This window comes from Melospiza melodia, chromosome W (assembly GCF_035770615.1).
Source record: "Melospiza melodia melodia isolate bMelMel2 chromosome W, bMelMel2.pri, whole genome shotgun sequence".
Classification (NCBI taxonomy): domain Eukaryota; kingdom Metazoa; phylum Chordata; class Aves; order Passeriformes; family Passerellidae; genus Melospiza; species Melospiza melodia.
This window is the reverse complement of record NC_086225.1, coordinates 22,913,809-22,936,436: the sequence shown is the minus strand read 5'-3', so window position 1 is coordinate 22,936,436 and position 22,628 is coordinate 22,913,809. Positions and strand designations below refer to the sequence as shown.

The window sequence follows — 22,628 nt, the reverse complement described above, 5'->3', positions numbered from 1 at the left end:
AGGGACGAGGTAGGTAGGGGGGAAGGGGAGGTTCGGGACCAGAAAAGAAGGACTTAGGTGGGAAAAAGAGGACTCTTAAACAGCGTGGTAAGTGCCATTTTTAGAAAGAGGGCCCTGGACAGCGCGGCCATCACCATTCCGGGTAGGGAACAGGGGATATGGAAAGACAGGGGATGAAGGAGGGCACAGAATGGCGAGAGGACAGTAGTGTTCCTGTGTCACTTCTGGACGTATTCCGTCCCTTGTTCTGCCTTCAGGGAAAGGGGGATAGGGTGGTGAAGAGAGACACAGTGTGACGGAGAGATGGTAGCAACTCCATGCCGTCCTGGCAGTTTTCACTCCTTGCCGCACTCTTAGGAACAAAAGAGTAATGAAAGATATGGGAAGTGTCACAGAAACTGAAAAACTTGGGAGTTCACAGGAGGGGGGCCACTGATCTATGGCATTGACATGCTGTATGCAATTGTCTATAACCATCTATAAGTACCTTCCAGGGCTTTTACCATCCATAAGCTGCAGCAGACATGTCGGGAAAGTTGACAAGAGTCTGTGGAATGGTCCTTTTTGCAGGCAGACTAACTGCTTGTAGTTCTTAAAGACTGCTTCCCATGAAAAATGAAAAAACTTAAACCGTTCATAAACGTCTCGCTAAGTGATGGTAGATGTCAGTTCCATCGCCCGGTCCCAGTAAGCTGGTGCCCTTACTGGGAATTCCCCTCTCTGTAAGCTTTTTACCCCATGTTCCTTTTAAGATGGGGATCCCGCAAGGTGTAGTTCAGCAGTTGAAATAAGGGGTGCCGGTCGTGCTGTCCTAACTGGCTGCCCACATTCTCCACCATTTGTTGAAGTGCTATGCAACTGAGTTCATCGTGTCCAGGGAGAGTGCAGCTGCTGTTCCCGCTTCCCCTGCTGTTTTGGCAGCGGAGATTCCCTTCCCCCCTTGGTCCTGGGTCTCCTTCCCGCATCTCTGCATCTCCCCATTCCCGTGGCTCTGGGTGTCCCCCCTACCCCAGCTCCAGGTGTCTCCCCAGTGGAAGCAGCCTCCGCCCCTTTCTACTGGCTGTCTCGGCAGTGGGGATTTCCTTTCTCCCCATCCTCTGCGGGACCCCCACTTCGAGTCCTTCTCCTCCCCTGTCGGCTTTCCCCCCACCTCCGCTGGGTTCCACGGTTGCTTCCCTGGGTCCACCTCCACACCCTACTGGGAGGGAAGATAATTAGAAAAAGCCCTCCTATTTACACACCAAAGGCTCCAAGCATAAAGTGTACCCTGGCTGGTGCTCTAGTACTGATTCTAGAACATCTGTCTCTACCTCAGATAACAGTCAGACAGCAAATTTGAGGATCCCTGGGTTCAAATCAAAAGAGAAGCAACTTTGGATAAGAACTGGGAGTTCGCTGGAAAATTAAATGTCCTTGCTGTCCCAGTTAGATACAAAAGGAAGTTCCCCCCAAAATGAAAAACTATTCCTTATAATGAGCTCAGAGAAATCTGCAGAATTTCCAAAGATTTTGGCCACTCTTCCCCATATTTCAAAAATCTCATACAAGTAACTTTCTCAACTCATGTGCTTGTCCCCTATGATCTTCGGCATGTTATGTCCCTCCTCCTATCACCTACAGAGCTACTTCTGTGGGAATCAATTTGGAAAAAGCAATTAAAAACATTAGTACAAAATTACCAATTGGAGGTTAGCCAAGCTTATCTCACTGTAGAGCATCTGAGTGGGGAAGGAAAATATGAAAATCCACAAGTGCAAGCCTGAAATTTATCCAAAGCTGTTTTAGAGGATATTAAAAATGCTGCCCAGAATGCTTTATTCCAAACACCTGATGGTACTACCCCACAACTAATTTTAGCTGACATTTGTCAAAGCACTGATGAAACATATATTAAATTCATCGACAGATTAAAAGATACTATTGATAAGCAAGTCGATTGCCCAAGGGCTAAAGAAGAGCGGCTCAATATACTAGCAGTATCCAATGCAAATGAAGATTGCAAAAAAATCATAAGGGCACTCCCTCCAGACCCTGAACCCACCATTTATCAAATGGTGGAAGTCTGTTCCTGCCTCACAACCACTGAACATATAGTAGCCATGGCAGCCAGCAAAGGAGTAGCTGAAGTCTTTGTAGCACAAAACAAACAAAATATGCAATGCTATAAGTGTAATGAACTTGGTCACCTCAAGGTGGAATGTGATAAGGACTTTGTGCAGAGAAACCCTTCCACTGGTTGTCCCTCTGCAGCATGCTTAGACCGTAAAAAACATTTTAAACACTGTCCGCAGTTTCAGTATCACTAGCAGATCCAGCATCAGACCTCTCAACAGCAGCAGCAGGGAAACTTCCCGCGGAGAGCAGGGCAGCCTTGTGCGATGACACCAAATGCCAAGCTGTTCTGTACCCCTTTCCCCACCATCCCGGAAAGCCCAAGGACTGAGACACTCTCTGTGATGACGAGGAAGAGATCCAACTCTCCGAAGTCTACCAATACATTCAGGCAGGGACACAACGCATGCTGGTAAGCGCCCTTTCCATCCAGATTGAGGATATGAAGATCTACAAAATTCCAACAGGTAAATTTGGACCCTCTCATGGACCAAGGGACATTTTAATCATAGGGGACTCTAGTATTGGACCAGACATTTTGCAAGTACTACCAGAAGTACAAACTGTGGGACCAAGGGAGGAAATTACTGTGACTGTCTCATGTGTACACCCACCCCTGTAATTGTCTAAGGGTATACCCAGTGCTCAAGCTTTCCTCTTGCCCACCTGGACTGACATTTTTCCAGAAAACCCTACAGCCTCACAGGCTGAGACGGTGGGCTTGGACAGACCTATTTTAGAGTGCAGTTTGTTTAACAAAGGGGACAAAGTTTATCTTCCAGGTGTAGCAGACACCAGAGCGGACGTGACCATCATTTCCCACTCCGAGTGGCCACAGGGCTGGGAACCAGTGCTAGCCAATGGAGTAATTTCTGGGATTGGAGGGGTTGCCACCTCTATGTGAAGCAAACAAACAATCCTTATCCAAGTGTAGCTATATTTTCTGAAAAATCCCTTTGCTGGGATTTTTCTCCTGAGAAGCTGAGAGGCCTCAGAAACAAAATGTAAACAATAATTATCTGCTGCTGTGGAATGCAACAGGTGCATCTTTGATTGTTCTCATGTGGTTGTTTCTAATTAATGGCCAATCACAGTCCAGCTGTCTTGTACTGTCAGGTCAGTCACAGGATTTTATTATCATTCCATTGCTTGGTATTCCTTGCTAGCCTTCTGATGAAATCCTTTCTTCTATACTTTTAGTATAGTTTTAATATATCATTTTCTCTTAATATATATATATAATAAAATAATAAATCAGCCTTCTGAAACATGGAGTCAGATTCTCATCTCTTCCCATGTTGGGATTGCCTGCAAACTTCCACATGCAAGGATCTGAGGGTCAGGTAGCCACAGTAAGACCTTTCGTGGTAAGGACACCTGTTGAAAGCGAAGGGAGCCAACCCATCTTTGTTGATCAGCATCGACTCCGATGTATTGATTAAATCAGCCACTTTATATAACAGTGTTAATTAACTTCATGCATATTGCAAAATTCGAGCTCACGATAGGTCACAGAGAAAACTCTAACCCCTCCTTTTGTTTTACAATACCTGTGGTTTGTTTATTGAAAACAGGACCAGCGTTCTCACTGTGATATGAAAAGTTCTCAAAACCTTCATATCTGTTCCCAGAGCAGCTATCTGTTCCCAGAGAGCCCAAGGACAGAATGTTTTGCCTGTTATGGGAAGACTGTCTGAGAATCTTATTGTTTATAAAGTGGTGCTTGAGAGAGCCTAATTATTTACAAAATCAAGCCTGGGAACTGCTGCTTCACAGCTGCCCTTTACTTTCCCATCAACTGTATACCTTCATGGCCTCTTTCTTTAAGCCATGCTAGAACCAGTCTCTCCACAGACACCCATCACCTTATCGGGTAGAGACCTGTTGTCCCAATGGGGAGCAAGGCAAGAAATCCCCTCACCTTATTTGTAGGAAAGGGGGGGAATGAAACAGAGCGGAAATTTTCCAGGGTAGAAATCCATTTCGGATTTAAGTGAAATGTACCGTTTTGAATTATTAAGTCTGTAGCTTGCTAGCATAAGTGAACCTGCTTATTCTGCTAGCTTCGCTGTGCTCACAAAAACTGCCTCAGCCGAGGAAAAAATAATGCAATTTCCAAGCTGAAGAGATAAGAAGGGCCCCTTGAACTTTGAATCAAAGACAAAAGCCTAAAGCTGAGGCTGCAAGAGACCAAGAGAGGGACAAGATGACCACAGAGTTCTCTCTGTACAAGGACTGGTAAGGACTAATTGCAAGTTGTAACGTGAAACCAGTAAAATTAATATGCATGAAAATATTGTGAAACTCTATGCATATGTACAACTAAGGGGGGATAAAAAAGGTTCAGGAATTCTCAGGGGTGCGCATGTCCTTTAGAGGGTTGCAATCCCCACATGTGTCCAGCGCTGTAATAAACATACCAGCTTTACAACTTTTACAAAGTTGTGGAGTTAGGGTTTTTTTTTCTGCAAATCATTTCCCCTGATTTCAGTATCCATGATTGCTTGGGTCTCAGACGAGATGGTGTGGTTTGTACCCACTCATCACTGTTCACTCCAATGACAGTCTGGCAGGCTGGTTTTCATATGTATGCTTTTTAATATTAATTCTGTTACACTATACACAACCAGTAACAATGATAAATACTGCAATGGAAATGTTAAAAAATATATATACATAGTTCATGTTTTTGAAATCCCCCACTGTTTGAAATAAATTAATGCATAAAATGGATGGTGGAAAAAAGAAAACCCAAAACAAACCACAACACGATTGATCTGTTTAATGCAGTATTCTACATGGATGGGAACAGAAGTACAGCAGTGTGCTACATGATCTGAACAGGAGAAAAGAACGAAACATTCCCCCTGCCCTATACAAGATGCAGATTGATGTTTCAAGAGTGAAAAATCTCCCAAACCTAGATAATAAAACCAATAGCCTAGTTAATGCAACATTAATGCACTCTGCATGTCAAATGATTAACAGGTTCCTTACATGAACTAAGGTCAAGCTACAACAAATTTATCTTCCTAATTAAAGGGTTATTCAGGTCAAACCCAATATTTAACTATACTTTGCATTTGGATGTTTGAACTATGTTTCACTATATGCAAGGACAGCTGGAAATTAGTTTCCTGCTCTGAGATTTACACAAAGGTTGTGAGGTCTCCTCCTGAAAGATATTTCCATTAAATACATCCAAAAAGGATCTTGCTTTTGGTGACCCCCAAATGCTTTCCACCATTGCCTCTCCTGAGGCACTAGACACCACATGGGGAAAGGAGACCTGGGAAGTATTTGGTTGATTTTTATCCAAGCTAAGGGCATGAAATGCAAGTGCAGATTTGATCTGAACTCTGAGGAGTGCTGTCTGCCAGAAATGGCTATCTGGAGCCTGCTGAAAGCACTTTGCCAGCATGGGAGAAACCCAGCCTGTATCTAGGCTCTGGATAGAGATATGGTGTTTGCCATTAAGGTTGGTGTGAAGCTCCATACCTGTCTAGACAGTCAATTAATCCATTATTAATGCAGCCCAGAACTTGGCCACTGGAAGGTGGACAATAATCATAGTATCAAAAAATCCCACTTTCTCTCAAAAAGGAAAAGAAAAGGGACAGTAGCTACTTTTTTCTGGTTTCTCCCAATGGATCCCAATCATTTGCTGCCTATGCAAGATCAGCAACACCAGATCTCACCATCAATCACAGAGTACATACGCAATAAGGTTCATGTCTGTAAGGTGTTGCCAGGGAGAAAAGAAACTACTTGGGACATGGTTGGAGCCTCCTGTACTGCCCTGCTAGAGTGCGTGGGGAGGAAGCTATGGTACATGAGGAAAGAAACCCAAGCAGAGTTACTACAAATTTAGACTTCTGATGGCTAACAACTGTCTGGGCTGCCTTGGGATTGGGTGGGAGAGAGGAGTGCAGAACTGGGCTGAGTCACTTTGGGTGCAACTGCCCCTGATGCTCATCACTAGTGCATGAGGGAGGGGGAAGAGGATTGCTGCTTTGAGAAAAGAGGAGTGGAAAGAGGACGTCTGCAATATAACAAAGCTTGTGACTCTAGAACTAGCCACTGGACATGGATACCAAAGTTTACCTGCGACAATTAGCTGTCTTTCTATTACACCGACCTGATGAGGTCTTCATGGGGTGAGAGAAGGATGAGAATCTTGTTTCATGATCAGAAGGCTGGATTTATTGATATATGATATAAAATACATTATAACTATACTAAAAAGAATAAGAAGAGAGGTTGCAGATGCTGCTAACCTAAGAATAGAATAGAAAAGAATCTCAAAACAAGAGAGTTCTCTGTCCCTGTGTTCCAGAGAGCTTGCCCTGTGATTGGCCCTTAATTGTACACATGGAACATGAACCAATCACAGGTGCATCCTATTGCATTCCACAGCAGCTGATAATCATTGTTTACATTCTCTTTCTGGGGCCTCAGCTTCCCAGAAGATGGACAAATCTGAAAGAAAGGATTTCTATGAAAAAATGTCTGCGACATCTTTCTATGGTCATGACTGCTTTCCTCCCCTTCATGGTCTGATTCTTCTTCAGTTTGGAAAGCTGGGGCTGTTTGACATGATGGTCAGCACTAATTCTCCCATCCCAGTTCCCACAACACATGGTGACACAACTACAGGATGTACAATGAGGTCTGTAAGTCACATCTTAGGAACAGACCAACTGCATGCAAGTGGTGTCTGCTTTCAGAACCCTTCAGAAAGCTATTTAATGTTGGCTCATTTCCTTCTTTATTAAACTGAAGATTCAATAACCCTTGTGGAAGGAGTAAAAATGGTTAAAAAACGTGCAAAAAGGGGGAGAATAATTTATTTCTGAATTTTCTTCCCTGTAGACTTTATCCTTCATCTTTTTCTCTGCACAACTGCAGCCCTACCAGTGCACTCTGCCCCAGCATGGTGGGGACACAGCTGACTGGCTTTCCAACTGTGCCTCTGCTGTGGGTTTCCAGTCCATTTCACATGGGCTTATAGGCCTGGGACCTGGTGATTGGGTCCCAGATCTCCCAGAGTGCTGAGCCTGGGAGGATGAAAGCAGCTGGCTCACACCAAGGTTTTACTTTAGCCTAGCTAACCCTCAGCCCCACTGCCTTCAGGTGGGTGAAGAGAAACCCCAGTCTGCTCTCTGTCTCAACCACCATCACAAATGCTGGATGTCCTGCTGATTTGATGGTTGCCTTATATTTGTCTCAGGATAGAGGCAGCTACAAGCCAAACACAGCTGCTATCCCAGCTTTTCCGTGAAAAAAAATGAGCCCAGAAATCAGTGAGCTGGGGATGGAGATGAAGGTGATAAAAACCAGAAGGGATGTTGTGAAGAGAGCCTGTCCAATTTTTACAGCTATCTCAGTGGGTCTATATTACATGTCCCAAAAAGCCTCACATCTCCTATATCATGTGAACTTGAGGAAGGTGAGTAACAGATGGAGAAGGTGGAGTCACAGCTCTTTTTGGACCAGTGTAGAAGGGAGAATGCAGCCCAGGTAGACAACAGTTCTTCCTAGTGAGTTCATCCAGGGCAGCTGGATGGGCAACTACAGAATGCTGCTCTGGGAGGGCAAACATCTTGTCAGATAATAGCACTTATCTCAGCATGGCCTTTTCTTTTCCTGGTGTGTACTCTGCTGGTTTCCAGTGACACATTTGAGACAGTCACATTTTAATGAGACTTCTTTTGCATCTTCCACTCCCTGAAGCAATCCTACCACCTGTATCACCATTTGTTACTTGGAATGACTCCACGGTCCAGGCACAACTGGTGAGATGGGTTCCTTCCAGGAGCAAATCCATCTTTTACCGGAGCAGCTTTTTACAGAAAGAGAAAGGCTCAGTCACCACCAGTTTCTGCTGGCAACTGGGTCTGGAAAGCAATGGGAAGAGCTGCTATCCACAGGCATCAGGGAAAGATGCAACTTGTCCTGTTGCCTATGTTGCTCTATAACACTGAGAGTGCAACTGAGATAGTGAATGGTGATGGGAGGGAAGAGAGCATTGAATGGCTCCTTTGGGATATTCCCATGGCAGTTTCATGCTCTTACTTTTAGCATCCATTTAATGATCTGAGGGTATAAACTGGCACTTTTGCCTGGGCTCTTCCTTTACTATTCTCCCTTAAAGCTCACACAGGGAATGGCCACTATTACCTAGAATGAAGTAGGCTTTATCACCTGGCTCCTGCTTGGCTCAGCAAGCACAGGCTACATGTGCCAATGTAAACATACCCTGGCTTTGACCTCTATCACCCTTCAGAGCTGACTCTTCACATAACCCTATTTCTACTTCTCACATTTCAAAAGAACTATCTGCATAAATGGGCAGTGCCACAGGGCAAACTTGGCTAGGTTGAGCCTAAGGGGAAGGCATGGAAAAGTGCTCATTTTAAGGTGCTTTTCACCTTTAGAACATGGCATTCTTGTCACTTCCTTTCAAGGATTTCCTATGTAAGGGATCCTTCCAAACCTTGAACCACATCTCATCATACAAACCCACATCTGTGACAGAGCTGGACAAGCCCTGTAGCAGAAGAGTCAGCAACTCAGGATAAAGGAAGAGGTTATGATTTGGGATTACCTACACAAGATTAATGCCAGACTGACCAGGTGCATGTTTCTCACAGGGGTTGGCATCTGCATTTTAAATCCTTGTTGGACTCCTAAGTTCCTTAACTTCATTAGCAGTGGATGGTGCTGTTGCACCACCAAATCTTTTTACACATTCTTTCTGGCATCATGCAGACTGAGAAGTCAGTTGTGCAAGAGTCAGCTGCCAAATGTGTGAGAAACACATCCTTCCCAAACATCTGCTCCCAAAGTTCTTTAATCTCTTTACTAACCTCCACTCTGCAGCCTTCTGATGCATGTAAGCAACATCAGAAAATGGTAGAGAGGGAAAGCAGAATTGTGCTGCTTTTCTTTGTAGTACTTTGAAAATACATGCAAAACTTCTACAGAATGCTTTTTGCATCTTACTTGCAGAACTATACTATCAATGGTGTCCACCACACACTTGGCAACATCCATGCAGATGGATGCAGGGTGGTGGTAGGATCTTGGGAAGGCAGCTTTCTCTCCTGTGCTGCAGAAAGGAATGGATATCAAGAGGGAATGTGACTTGTCTGAGGTTAGAGCAAACGTAGTATGTGCCAACAGTAGTCTGACACCACCAAAGACACCTTTCAGCATTAATAAATCTCTCCCATGGGCACCAAGAGATGCCGTGTCAAGACAATATCAACAGCCAAGCTGTGTGAAAATGTGCTTTCTTCAACTAGTTTTTCTGGCACTGACCTTCAGGCTGAACAGTTCTAGTTCTGTCTTTTTTCTTAGCTGAACACACTTTAGGATTTCTGAAAGCACATGGGTCTCGCAGAAATGAAGTATTGGCTGAAGTCATTATACATGGCTGGTCTGAACTCAGGAGTATGGTATTCTTGGGAAAAGACTGAATCCCTGAACTGAAGAGCATGGATGGACTGCAGATTGAATCCAATGTGTTTGGTGATAATTTAATGTGGAGCTAAGGACAGAGTGCATTGGATATGACACAACAGCTCTAACTCGTACTGACTCACAGTGAAATGTCACTTATTTGTCCCTTTCAAAAGTAAATGAATTGCATCATGCTAGTCCTGACTAGCCTTGCCATAAGAAAGGATTCCCTCCTCTGTTCCTATTTCCGTGTCCCAGTTACAGTATAAGTATAGTTATGCAAATGTATCAGGTTTAGTGAATCAATTAAGAACTGATCTTCTCCAACAGGTAAAACCCTCTGACACCTCAGACTGACCCCTGATCTTATAGATGGACTGGTTTCAGTGGGCAGCAGTAACTGCAGCTCCATCTCACCCTTCCCATTCTGGAACAGACACCTTACAAAACATCTCCAGTGCCTAAACAAACCAAGGAGGTTTCTCTGGACCCCTCTGCATTTGCTCTCCAGACCAGTACATTCTGCCAGGCAGTGCCTGGCACTTTGATCAACTTGTCTTTTGTTTCATCATAGTTTAAAATAACTTATTAACCAATCATAAATTTTTGAGTTTCTTCTGGCTCCATGAACACAAAGACGTGCATGTCCTACCATAGGAGGAAGTGATGACTTAAGTTTTATAGTGGAAAGCACTGAAAGCACTGCTGGCCTCACTACTGGATGTGACAGGCGGTGGAAGAGGTGGATTGGCAACACATGCAGGTAGGGTTCACAGATTTAGGGGGAATTAGGTCGAGGTCCTCATCATCTGGGATCTCGTCTAACCGGTACCCATCCTTTAGGAGCTGGATGTTCAAGTCTTGGTTGATCTGCTACAGACAAACAGACAAACAGACAAACACTTGAGATTTCTTCCTTCTGATGGCTGGAAGAGGAAAGAAGTCCTTTATTCTGAAATATATTTCCCTATCATTAGCAGCTGTCCCATCAATGAAAGAGTCCCAGTTTTTGACCACAGGTGAGGGCTGCTGTTGGGGTTTTAGTTCTCCTATTGTTTTTTGTGGGTTTTTTTTTCCCCTCATACATGTTGCTAGGAGACAATAACAACTGGCTACTTAAGAGAGACAAAAGAAGATGTCACAGCTCAGGGGAGGGGTGCAGCTGGCTACTCTCTCTTTACATGGGGTTTCTCGTGAAAAGCAGAGATACTGGAAGATTTAGACTGGGTAAACGGCGTTGGGTGCAGCCCCTAACTCACTTGTGCTCTCAGCATTCGGAGGGGAGAGAGGCTGCGGTCGATGTAGAGAGAATTCGTCACCACTGCGGGATTCAGTCTCCTGCTGCCTGTCTTCTACCATGAGTGGAGCTCTGTTCATAAGGGTAGCTGTTGTACTGGGACTTTTTCCTGCCCTGCTCAGAACCGGGTCTGCCGCTGCCCCGCCCCCGCCATTTCTTCTTCATCACTGCTCCGAGCTTTCGCTATACTATAGCCTCGCACTCCCTGCCTGCCGAGACGTCCCGCAGTTCCACCTACAACTGCGGAGCTTCTGATACATCGCGTCCACCACCCCGGGATTTTTGCTCATTCCTGCCATTCCAGCTTGCTGCTTCCGAGAGTCCTGCTGGGGCACTGCGATCAGATGCCCATGGGGTGTTTGTAAAGCAAGCCTTTCTTCCATGCCTTCTCATCTCGGTCAAGTCTGCCATTATCGCATGCTCCCCGAACTCACGCCACAGCACCCCCTGCAGCCGCGGGGGAATCATCGCACCTGCCCTGCCCACCAAGAGCCACTAACGCTCCTGCCGGCTGTGACCATCACTACACCACAGGGGAAAGAGCCTGCGTCTGGGAAGGCTGTTGCTGGGTTTCTAGTTCTGTTTGTTGTTAATGTCATAGTTATTGTTGTTTGTTTGCCTTGTTATACATACTAGTAAAGAACTGTTTTTCCTATTCCCATATCTTTGCCTGAGAGCCCCTTAGTTCCAAAATTATAATAATTCGGAAGGAAGGGTGTTATATTTTCCATTACAAGGGAGGGTCCTGCCTTCCTTAGCAGAAATCTGTCTTTCAAACCAAGACACCTGACTTCTATTTTTTAAACTTCTTCCAGAATAGGAATATCTAGAATAGCAAGCTGATACAGTATTTTAATCTGGAATAATCTTTCCATAAAGATTAATCCCCATTTAAAGTAATGTAATAATAATGATAATAAACTGACTGGCAGCTGGGCAATCCCTCCTTTTAGTCTGGGGCACTGTAGCAGTTGAAAGGTGGTAAAGCTTCTTGACTTTTTGTAATCTCAAATTCAAGTGCTGTCTAGCCAGATCTGGGTGAACAACACTTCATCAGGGCCCAGAGATGGTCCAGATCAGCTGATCTGGTCCCTGCTCTTGGACATTTCTCTGCATTTCAGAGGTATTTTGCCAAGGAAGGGATACAAAGGGGAAGAGTTCCCAGTGGCTTGTGTGCATAATGGCTGTTCCACACCTTGGATGTAAAATCAGATGCTGCAGAAGCAGTACCTGGAGCCTGAACGACTAATTCACAAGAGACCTTGGGAATATAATCAGAAACAATGCAAAGGGATTAATAAGCCAGAGCTTCCCTGCCTTTTCTATTTGAAAGTGCAGAAGTTCATATCTGTAAGTCCTCCCTAGAATTTCTGGTGCTCCAAATAAACATGCACTGGGTGACCCTGACTCCCACAAGAACTGGAAATCACAGCACACCCTCAGATCCTTTATTCGTGTCCTTCACATGCATACAGCTTCTGATCTGCTGTGACAGAAAAGTTGATGCATTTGCACCACATGGGCCAACAGTGCACGACTGAGCAGAACTGGGAAAAGCTTGAGTGAATCCAAAGGTATCTGTGATAACAGCCAATGGGCAGATCTGTGTCTGTGCCATGGAAGTGTAGGGATGGAGCCAACTGGATCGCCAGGAAAGACAGAAATATGACACAGTTTCTGCCATGGCCCCTTCCAGGCTCATAGAGTCTACACCACTGGTAAATTCCTTGTGGAGCTGTTTCTGGCAGCACAAGGCCATTCTACGTTGTTTCTGGCTTTTCAACTATTAGCATTCATGGCAAAGATGTCAGGAAAGAATGTAACTCACCTCAGCTAATGAGTATCCTGAGGAGGAATATCTGGACGTGTCAAAGTCATCATCACTGCAGGGAATGACAAGATGCATCAAAGAAGGAAACAACAGTTAAAGAGACCTGTATTCCCTGGTTAGCCCTATCTTTCTTGTGTCATGAAGCTGTACTTCATCCACAGAGGAATTACATCAAGGGAGTCTGGAGACCAACTTTCATCTGTAACCCAGAGACCTTTCCATCAAAGTATTCTTGACTCATGTCTCTTCCTACTTGTTTACACACACACTTGTTACAGCATGTGCTGAAGGGCACAGCAAAGAAGAGTGCAAGTGTCCCACAGGAGCAGTTTCAGCAGAAATTCGCTTCAGTGCTGCACTATAGCATGAAAACTTGCTTGCACTGTAATATATATACATAAAATCTTAGTAACCCTTTGCATACCTGTCTGTATCCAGGGCTACCAGTGGCTTTTCATCTGGATTCTGATCTAATGACGAATAGCCTTTATTGGGAATGACGAGCCTGAAATAATTAAATGCTGCCCATTAACCATACAGTAAAGCTCAGTACCACACATAGTTTAGAGCAAAGCCATATATTTTGCTTTCTCTGTTTCACTTATGTTTTGGGGAGGGCTTATAAGGCATATCCCAGAATCATTTGTACCGGAAATTGTCACAGTTCCCCCTCGTTGTCCCCCCTCCCCCCCCTTTGCGGTTTGGGGGATATCGCGAGATATGTAAGCTCAACCAGGACCCTGCAGGGGGGATGGGGGCAGGGCTAGGTTGTCTCTTCCCTTCTGGTTCAGGGATCAAGGAGAGTGTCCATGTGGGTGGTGGAGTGTGTGTATCTGGCCGGGGGTACTACTACATTGTAACTTGGTACTAGGATTGGATCTGCCTGCCTTCACCACTCTTGCCTGCTGCCAGGGGTGGTACCTAAACTGATTACTGCCTGTGAGTTTAGAAAAGGAGCAATTTCCTCTCTTCCCCTTCACCCGAACCTCCATCACCACATGATGGAGGTTGCCGAGCTCACATTGGAATGCCTCCTGAAGCCACGGGGGAATCATCACACCTTTCCTGCCTCACCAGAGACTGCTAGCACCCTCTGCCGGCTGCAAGGTAGTCACTGCAGCTGTTGCCTCACCATAGCCACCAGCACCCCCTGCCAGTTGTGGTCATAACTACACCAAAGGGGAAAGTGGTGCTTAACGTGTGGGAAAACTTTTGGTATTGGGGTTTTTTTGTTGCTGTTTCTTCTGTTCTTATATACATATATATTTTCTGGTAAAGAACGTCTATTCCTTTTCCCATATTTTTGCCTGGAAGCCCTGTCATTTCAAACTTATAATAATTTAGAGGGAGAGGGATCATGTTTCTGTTCTAGGAAGGTTCCCGCCTTCCTTGGCAGACATCTGATTTTATTAAAGCAAGACAACTTCCTTGCAAGTCCTCCCTTATCAGTGAAGACATTTAAATGGGTGCAATTCAGAGGAAGCAGGCTGTGTGTTTGGGTAGTTCAGATCAGTTTCACAGGGATGAACACTGGACATGCACTGAGAACACACTCCTCCCAGGAAGAAAAAACAGTTGGGACACTCCACACTTCATTCTGGTAAATCTGATCACTAGCATTTTTTGTTGAATCAAATTGCTCATTTTTTCCAATAGCAATTCTTTTTTTCCCTCTAGCAATGAGTACATGACACTAGCAATAAATGAATGTGAGAAGGAAGCTGGGGAAATGCAGAGGCTTGGTGCTCCTACTATTCAATTGAAAATCAAAGATTCAATCTTTCCTGCATGAGCTCCTACACAGACCTCCACAATACAACACTTTTGAGGTCTCACTCCTAAATTTAGTAATATGAGGAATATGAGCTGGTGGGTGCAGCACAAAAGTCTGGTTAGACTAGCTATTTTAAAATTCTATTATTTTATAGACCTTTACTTCACCAGAAGTATAACAAAGGCTGATGATGATTCTGCACCTTTAATTGCTTATTAGATTTTATGTGTTGAAAAACAGGCTTCAGAGCTGTTGTAATAAGGAAAATACATTAATTCAATGCTACTCACTTCACAACAGTTCTTTTATGCAAAAAACTGAACATGAGTAAACAAAGCATCAGGGAATCTAAGAGAAGAGCCCTTTGTGGTGCTATTTAATAAAATTTTAAAAAATCACTACATCTTTTTCTTGAGAAATGTCTTCATTCATAATAATACAGAACTTCAATTTTTCTGCAACAGACAAAAATTGTAATTGTGTCTTTGCCCTGAATCGAAATCTTTCTTTTGCATCCTGATTGGTTTTATGCTTGCTTTCCATTGTCCTTGGAAAAAAGCCAGATTGTAGTCAGAGCTGCTTTCATCTGCATGTGTCCTAGTATGAGATTCTTGTCTTGGTGGTTTAATCACTTAATGTGAAATAGGTTATGACAAAATCTGATTTTAGGTTATCCTCAGAGCAGGCTACAATATTTGTCTGTGCAGAAGTGGTGCAGATGATGGTGTGAACTCTGCCTGTGTTAACAGATGATAAACGTCCTATACCTGGTGAGCTAATACACTGCTTGTTCTCCAAAGCTACTGGCCAATGGAAACTGCACAAGGCCCATTGTGTAAGAAGGAGAACTGGAAGTTCACCAGCCTCAGTGTCCTGCCATCTCAGCCAGGTCATCTGGAACATTGGGGTCTATTACCACCAGGGACCTCCAGAGAGACTCACAGGACAGAAGAACACATATGTAAAGGGGAGGGCAAATATGTTAATGATTTCAGAGAAATTATTATCATGTGTATGTTTAGTCCAGGACAATCAATGAATATGTATGCAAAATACAGTATATAAACAGAAACTGTCCTGTACTCAGCATGCATGAATTTGGGAGGAGCTATCCCCCCATGTATCCAGCCAAATAAAGAATGCCTGCTTCTTAATGCTACATTGATGTTAAGGAGTTTTTTATTTTTTACCAAATTTTTGGTAAGTTTTGGCAACCCAGGTGGAACATACTCCTGAATTTCAATGGATCCGAGGGATCACAGGACCTCCAGCCAGCACCGAGGGATACTCAGGGAGAACCTTCGATCCCTGGTCTGAAGGAAATCAGAGCAAGACCCCTTGTAAGACAAAGGCATTCTTTACTTTAAAGGTGTTAACTGTTAACCTGCCTGTAAGGTGCAGCAAAAGCTTTGCAGGGTTGGATTTAAAGGTACCTAAGGTGGGAAAAGGGAAGGTTTAGAGTCCCTTCAAAAAGGAAAAGGTTAGAGTCCCTTCTAAGGAGCTCCTAAACAGTGATTGGTTATAATGGGAAACAAAACCTCGAAAGGGGTGTCACAGGTGTCACCACTGGGATGCATCTTTAAACATTGGAAACAAATTGGGGGTGATCTCCTCACATGAAAAACTTACAGAAGTTTGTAATCAGTTGTGGTCACTTTACACTCTGTAAGATCAAGAGAAGTGGCCTAAGGATGGAACCTTACAGTGTAACACCATATTGCAATTAACGCTGCTTTGTAGAAGGGAAAATAACTGGGATAAAGTTGCTTATGTTGACTTGTTTTTCACTGTAAGAAATCATCAGGAGTGGCAATAGGAATGCTGGAGGACTCCACAAGATCCATTAATTTTAGCACTTGAAAAGGAAAAGAAAGGCAAAGGGTTTCAAAGAGGTGTTGTTCTGCATGCAGCATAGGACAGAAGTGCCTAAAGTGTGGAAGAGAGGACGAGGATGATTTACAGCTGATGGTTGCTCTGCGGCAAAGAGTGGGTGGGGTGAATGATGAATTTCTGGGGAACATGGCTAGATGCATACGTAGGTCATGGGAGAGTAGACTGGAAATGGAGAGAAGGCTTTAGGGGATCATTTGGAAATCAACTAGTAAAAGAATAAGAACAATGGAGGAAAAATAACACTGGATGAGCAGTTTTACAGTATGTGAATGACATTGTGCTGGCAACAGAGACCCAAAAACAATGCCTACAAATGATCATGAGTGTACTGAACTTTCTGGGACAGAATGGTTACAGAATAACTAAAAGAAAAGCTCAAATAGGAAAAACAACTGTGAACTATTTGGGCTTTGAGATCACTCAAGGGCAGAGAATTCTTGACCTTGACAGAAAGGAAGCAATCTGCCAAACTCCAGAACCGCAGAATATCTGAGAATTACGAGGCTTTCTGGGAATGGTCAGGTGGTGCTGGTTGTGGATATTAAACTATGGACTTTTAGTGAAGCCCCTCTATGAAGCCCTAAAAAAACCAAAGGAAGGACAATTGGTGTGGACTCCTGAGTGCCAAACTGCCTACTGAGAACTGAAGAAGGCATTAATGACAGCACCAGCTTCCTGACTAAACCAAGCCCTTTGAACTGTTTGTACATGAGAGGCAGCATTTAGCCCTGGGAGTCCTAAAGGAAAAGCTGAGAACCTGGAGGAAACCTGTGGGCTATTTCTCCAAACAGCTGGACAATGTGAGCAAAGGATGTCCAGGATGCTTGTGAGCAGTTGCTGCAAACTTTTTACTGATCCAAGAGGCGAGGAAGCTCATGACTGGACTGCACATAACTGTTTTTGTCCCTTTTAATATATGTGAGAAATAATTCATGCTATAAAAGAATATATTTTATAAAGATTGTGAAATCCAAACGAGTCTCTGACCACAAGTAGCCTGAGAGGCGGATGTCTATTCAAACTCCGAAATTCCTGGAGAAGGCCAGATAACATTCGGCATTTAGCCCAAGAATAGACGCACCCAGTGCGATGATCACCGTTACCCTGAGTCATGGGAAACTGCCTAAGAACAATCATCGCCCTGTGGATAACATCCATCAATCCCGGGCTTAACGCTGTCTCTTTGGCTGTGGTGGTTTTGAGGACCCTATTTTGGTCGCGGGAAAAGATAAATAAATATTTTTGCATTTTTTTTATAATTTGGCTTCTGATTGATCATTTATAACATCCCTCACATGGTAATATCCGTATTAGAGCAAAAGGAGGGGCATTGACTATCTCCCAGCAGGATGCTTAAATACTAAGTTGTGCTTTTGGAACAGGATGATGTGGAATTGAAGATGACAGCAGCCACAAATCCAGCTGTGTTCCTCGATCCAAAGGCAGTGGATGAGGGAGCCCCAGCACATTATTGTCTCCAAACTGTCAAACAGGTATATTTCAGCAGAACTGATCTGAGAGATGAGCCAATAAAGAATCCTGATTTAGAATGATTCACAGATGGGAGCAGTTTTGTTAAGAATGGAAAACAGATGGCAGGATATGCAGTGGTGACCATTACTGAAGTATTGGAAGCTTGATCTTTACCAATTAACATGTCATCACAAAAGGCAGAAATAATAGCACTAAAACAAGCATTGCATTGGGCAGCAGGCAGAAGGGTGAATATTTGGACTGATTCTAGGTATGCATTTGGTGTAATTCATGACCATGGAGCTATATGGAAGGAAAGAGGACTGCTATCAGGTCAACAATCAGCTATTAAACACAAAAAAGAAATTTTACAACTTTTGGAAGAAATTAAAAAACCAAAGGAGGTGGCAGTGGTGAGTTGTAAAGCACATCAACCTGAACAAACTAATGTTATAGTGGGAAACTGATAGGCAGACAAAGCAGCTCGAGGAGTAGCTGAAAAAGTCATCCTAGTATTAGCATCACAAATTGACATATCTGAATTTAGGCTTAATTATGAAAGTGAGGACCAGTGCTTAGCACACACATTAAAAGCCACTAAGAATCAGGAGGGATGGTGGCTAACAGACAGTCAACACATTATAGTTCCAACTTCTGTAATAAGAAAAATAATGGAAAAAGAACACAACAAAACCTGTTTGGGGAATTGCGTCCATGATACTAGTCTCCAAAGCTCTGTACTCAGCACAGGAAAGACTGAAATAGCCAAATCAATCCTAGTGAAATGTCCAATTTGTTTAAAAAACAATCCCATATATAGGAAGAGGCCACCTCCTGAAAATTTAAACAGGGAAATTTACCTGGAGATTATTGGCAAATAGATTTCTCTGAATTACCCAGGCAAAGCGGGTGTAAGTATATTTTAGTATTGGTAGATACATTTTCCGGATGGTGAGAAGCCTTTCCCTGTCACACCAATAAAGCTAAGGAAGTGGTAAAAATCATGTTTAAAGAAATCATATAAAGATTTGGGGTGCCACTTGGGATGTCCATGGATAGAGGCCCACATTTCATAGCAGATGTGGTGCAACAGCTAAGCAAAACTCTAGATATAAAATGGGTCTTACACACACCTTGGCAACCACAATCAAGTGGGAAAGTGGAAAGGATGAATCAGACTTTGAAACGACAAATTAGCAAAATGCGTCAAGAAGCTTCCTTAAAATTGCCACAGGCCTTCCCTCTGGCTCTTTTGTGAGTCAGAATTCAGCCAAGGTCAAAAACCTAACTAAGTCCCTATGAATTGCTGTACGGATTGCCGTATCAAACACCATCCATTCCCGGAGAAATACATTCAAAGGGACAAACAGATTTAAATCTATACCTAATTTCTTTAGGAAAAACACTTGCTGGACTCCGTTGGTTTATAACCATATCGGGACCAGTTGCTTTGAATGCACCTGTTCACCCATACCAACCTGAGGACTTTGTATATGTAAAGACCTGGAACTCTGAACCCTTGGAAGAAAAGAGGAAAGGACCCTTTCAAGTTCTCCTGGCAACCTACACAGCACTTAAGGTAGAAAGAATCGAACCCTGGGTCTATCACATGAGGGTAAAATCAGCAACCACACATTAAACACAGCAGAAACAAGATTAATTAACATTGTGCAAGGGTTTTTTTGTATATAAACCCCACTGTTTTAGGTATAAGATATGCTTTTCTAGGGGGATATTATTTATTGGATCTAAATGAAGATGATAAATAATTGCATAATTATAATAATAATAGAAACTATGTTGTTAATCTCTGGGGAAGGGAAATGTGATCTTGAAGCTAGTGCAAGATTTTGGCAGATTACAGAATGTAACCTCTATAATAGCTTGTTTGCCAACACCAACCTCTGCAGAAAATCCAGTTCCGTGGGGAGCTTTAGTCAGCAATTTGACAAAAATTTGGGAACACATGGAAAGGAAATAGCACCCATGCCAATTGGTCAGGGATGGAATGAGAATATTCCTTATAATGGACACATAAGAATGATACTGTTGAGAATTGTAATATCTCAAAACCAGATCTGGAAATAACCTCAGGGAATATTTATTGGCTGACAGACTGCACTAATACCCCTTGGGGATGTCAAATACCAGAAATATGGAACATCCCTCAAAATGGGACGAAGGAAAGATCTTCATCCAGTTCAGTGGTGTCTAGACTGGGAAGAGAATTCAGGCCTCCCAGAAGACCCCTTGCAGGTAGGTATAAAATATTCTGATTTATTAAGGTCAAGGCAAAAGAATCCAAAGATAAAAAAAAGTAGAATTGCACTCAAGTATACACTTGTACTAGTAATAATCCTGACATACAGTGACTCATAACTGTGGCTCAGGATCTAAGGTGAGGACATGTTTGTTGAAATTATTCTACCTTTCTTAATGACACCTGGTGTCACCTAACAAACGAGACTTGGAAAGGTATAGACTGTCAACAAGACATGGCAAAATCATTAGGACCCACAGTATGGGTGGAAGTAATGGAATCTGGCCCACACATTTGCCCCTGGGAGAATCAAGAGTACAATGGACACTGGGGGTATTAATGTTGTCCCTTGTGGAAGGAGTCACCACTGGGAACCTGACTACAGGGAAAAGTTAAACATGATGAAAATTGGAAATACCCTTGTACAGGAACCATAATGGGATGGATTCTAGAATCCATCTTCACTCCACAGATATCTATCTACCTTCTGGAATAGACAAACCATAAGCAGTTTGACTCTGAAAATGGAAACTTTAGCAAATGCGACTAAGTTGGGGTTCACGGAAATAAAAGAACAATTGTAAGCCATAACTAAAATGACCGTACAAAACAGATTTGCCTTAGACTTAATGCTGTTACATGGAGTATGTGGATACTTGAATTTAAGCAACAATACTTGTGTCCACATTCCAAATGTGACTGCTGACTTGTATGATCAAATACAGAGGATAAAATCAGTTGATTCATCCAGCAGAGAATTAAGGGCAGGATTAGAAAGTAACTCATTAAACAAAATATTTAAAGGATTTGGATTTTCTCTAACTGGTTGTTGGCCTCTCTTTTGCAAAGTATATTTGTGATCATAGTAATAATTGTAATTATGATGCTTGCTTTAAACTCCATAAAAACATGATTGCTAATGCAACATGAGGAACTTATATGATGTTAGTTAAAAGGCAAAGTGAGGCTTATGAAGGCTTGCAAAAGAAGACAAGCTTCACAAGCCTCAAAGGGGGGGAATGTTACCAGATGATAAATGGACTATACCTGGTGAGCTAATACACTGCTTGTTCTCCAAAGCTACTGGCCAATGTAAACTGCACAAGGCCCATTGTGTAAGAAGGAGAACTGGAAGTTCACCAGCCTCAGTGTCCTGCCATCTCAGCCAGGTCACCTGGAACATTGGGGTCTATTACCACCAGGGACCTCCAGAGAGATCCACAGAACAGAAGAATGCATATGTAAAGGGGAGGGCAAATATGTTAATGATTTCAGGGCAATTATTATCATGTGTATGTTTAGTCCAGGACAATCAATGAATATGTATGCAAAATACAGTATATAAACAGAAACTGTCCTGTACTCAGCATGCATGAATTTGGGAGGAGCTATCCCCCCATGTATCCAGCCAAATAAAGAATGCCTGCTTCTTAATGCTACATTGATGTTAAGGAGCTTTTATTTAACCAAATTTTTTGTAAGACCTGTGCTCGTAGTGAGTATGCCAGCAACACCTCAACCTTGTTCACATATTATTATTTGCTCTTAGGGAGACCAATTGTGTTATAGATTCAGAGCATTTTACCTCTAAGGCTGGCTGTGCCCCTGACCCAGAAGACTGAATAGTGAAGGCTACCTGGTACTAGAAGCTGAATGTAAGAAATTCATACAGAAAATACAGAACAAAAGCCTTAAGGAAGGAGTAAAAGGTGAAGTAGAGACTAGGAGAGGTGCTATGGTTTCCTTGAATGAAGGAAAACATATTTGATGAGGAGAAGAGCAGAACTGTTAAAAATGTGGACATGGCTTTGTTGGAAAAGAAATGAAATTTAGCAAAATATTTAATTATAGTGAGTTGTGTGTGAACTGGTTTGTTAAAAAGCAGTTTTGTAGCCATTGAAAAGTGTGTTGAGTTTTGTGTGTAACCTAGCAGGTAGTCTTAGGGATTTAATAAATAATTAAACTAGTGCAAGAAAGTAAGAATGCTAACCTGTCTAGAGGCAGCATACAATGCTCTTAGAATAAGATAAGCAGAGGATTAATGATCTTGTTTGTGAACCAAGGAATGTATCACAAGGGGTCTGTGACCAGGCAAGGGGAACGGGGAACTGTTTCTTGGAGGCTAGGCAAGGGGAACGGGGAAACTGTTCCTTGGAGACTTTGTTGTGAATCGCATGTATAAGAGGGAAGCACCCATACGTGAATTTGGGGGCTCGGACTTTAGGGACGTGAGTCCCCCAGTTCCCCGGGCCCTTAATAAAGCACCCACAAAACTTATCCAAGTTTTGTGTCATTTATCAATCGGGCAACAGTTTTCTGGCGACCGCGGCAGGACTCCGAGGGCTGCTGGGGCAGTTCGCGTCCCGATCCACTCCAAGCCGGCACCGAGCACTTCTCGGGGAGTCATCGGTCGTGCCCGACCCCCCGCGCCTGTTGGACAAACTGCATTAAGGTAAGCCCGAAGGTGCTTTATATTGGAAAAAAAAGTGATAATTGGATTTGGATTTGGTGGTTGGTAAAAAAA

At 43.2% G+C, this 22,628-nt stretch overlaps 1 protein-coding gene across 2 annotated transcripts in view; it reads right to left on the bottom strand.

The window, feature by feature from the left end:
• Positions 1-10,290: 10,290 nt before the first annotated feature.
• The window catches only part of LOC134431554 (protein FAM219A-like), a 346,687-nt gene continuing 334,349 nt past the window's right edge, over positions 10,291-22,628 (bottom strand). The window contains exons 4-6 of one of the 2 annotated variants that reach the window (XM_063179561.1): positions 13,129-13,209; positions 12,702-12,756; positions 10,291-10,449 (exon numbers count right to left, since the gene is read on the bottom strand). In XM_063179561.1, coding sequence (XP_063035631.1) covers positions 10,291-10,449; positions 12,702-12,756; positions 13,129-13,209 — 295 coding nt within the window. The remainder of the gene's footprint in view (positions 10,450-12,701; positions 12,757-13,128; positions 13,210-22,628) is intronic. The other variant, XM_063179562.1, reaches the window with a different exon arrangement.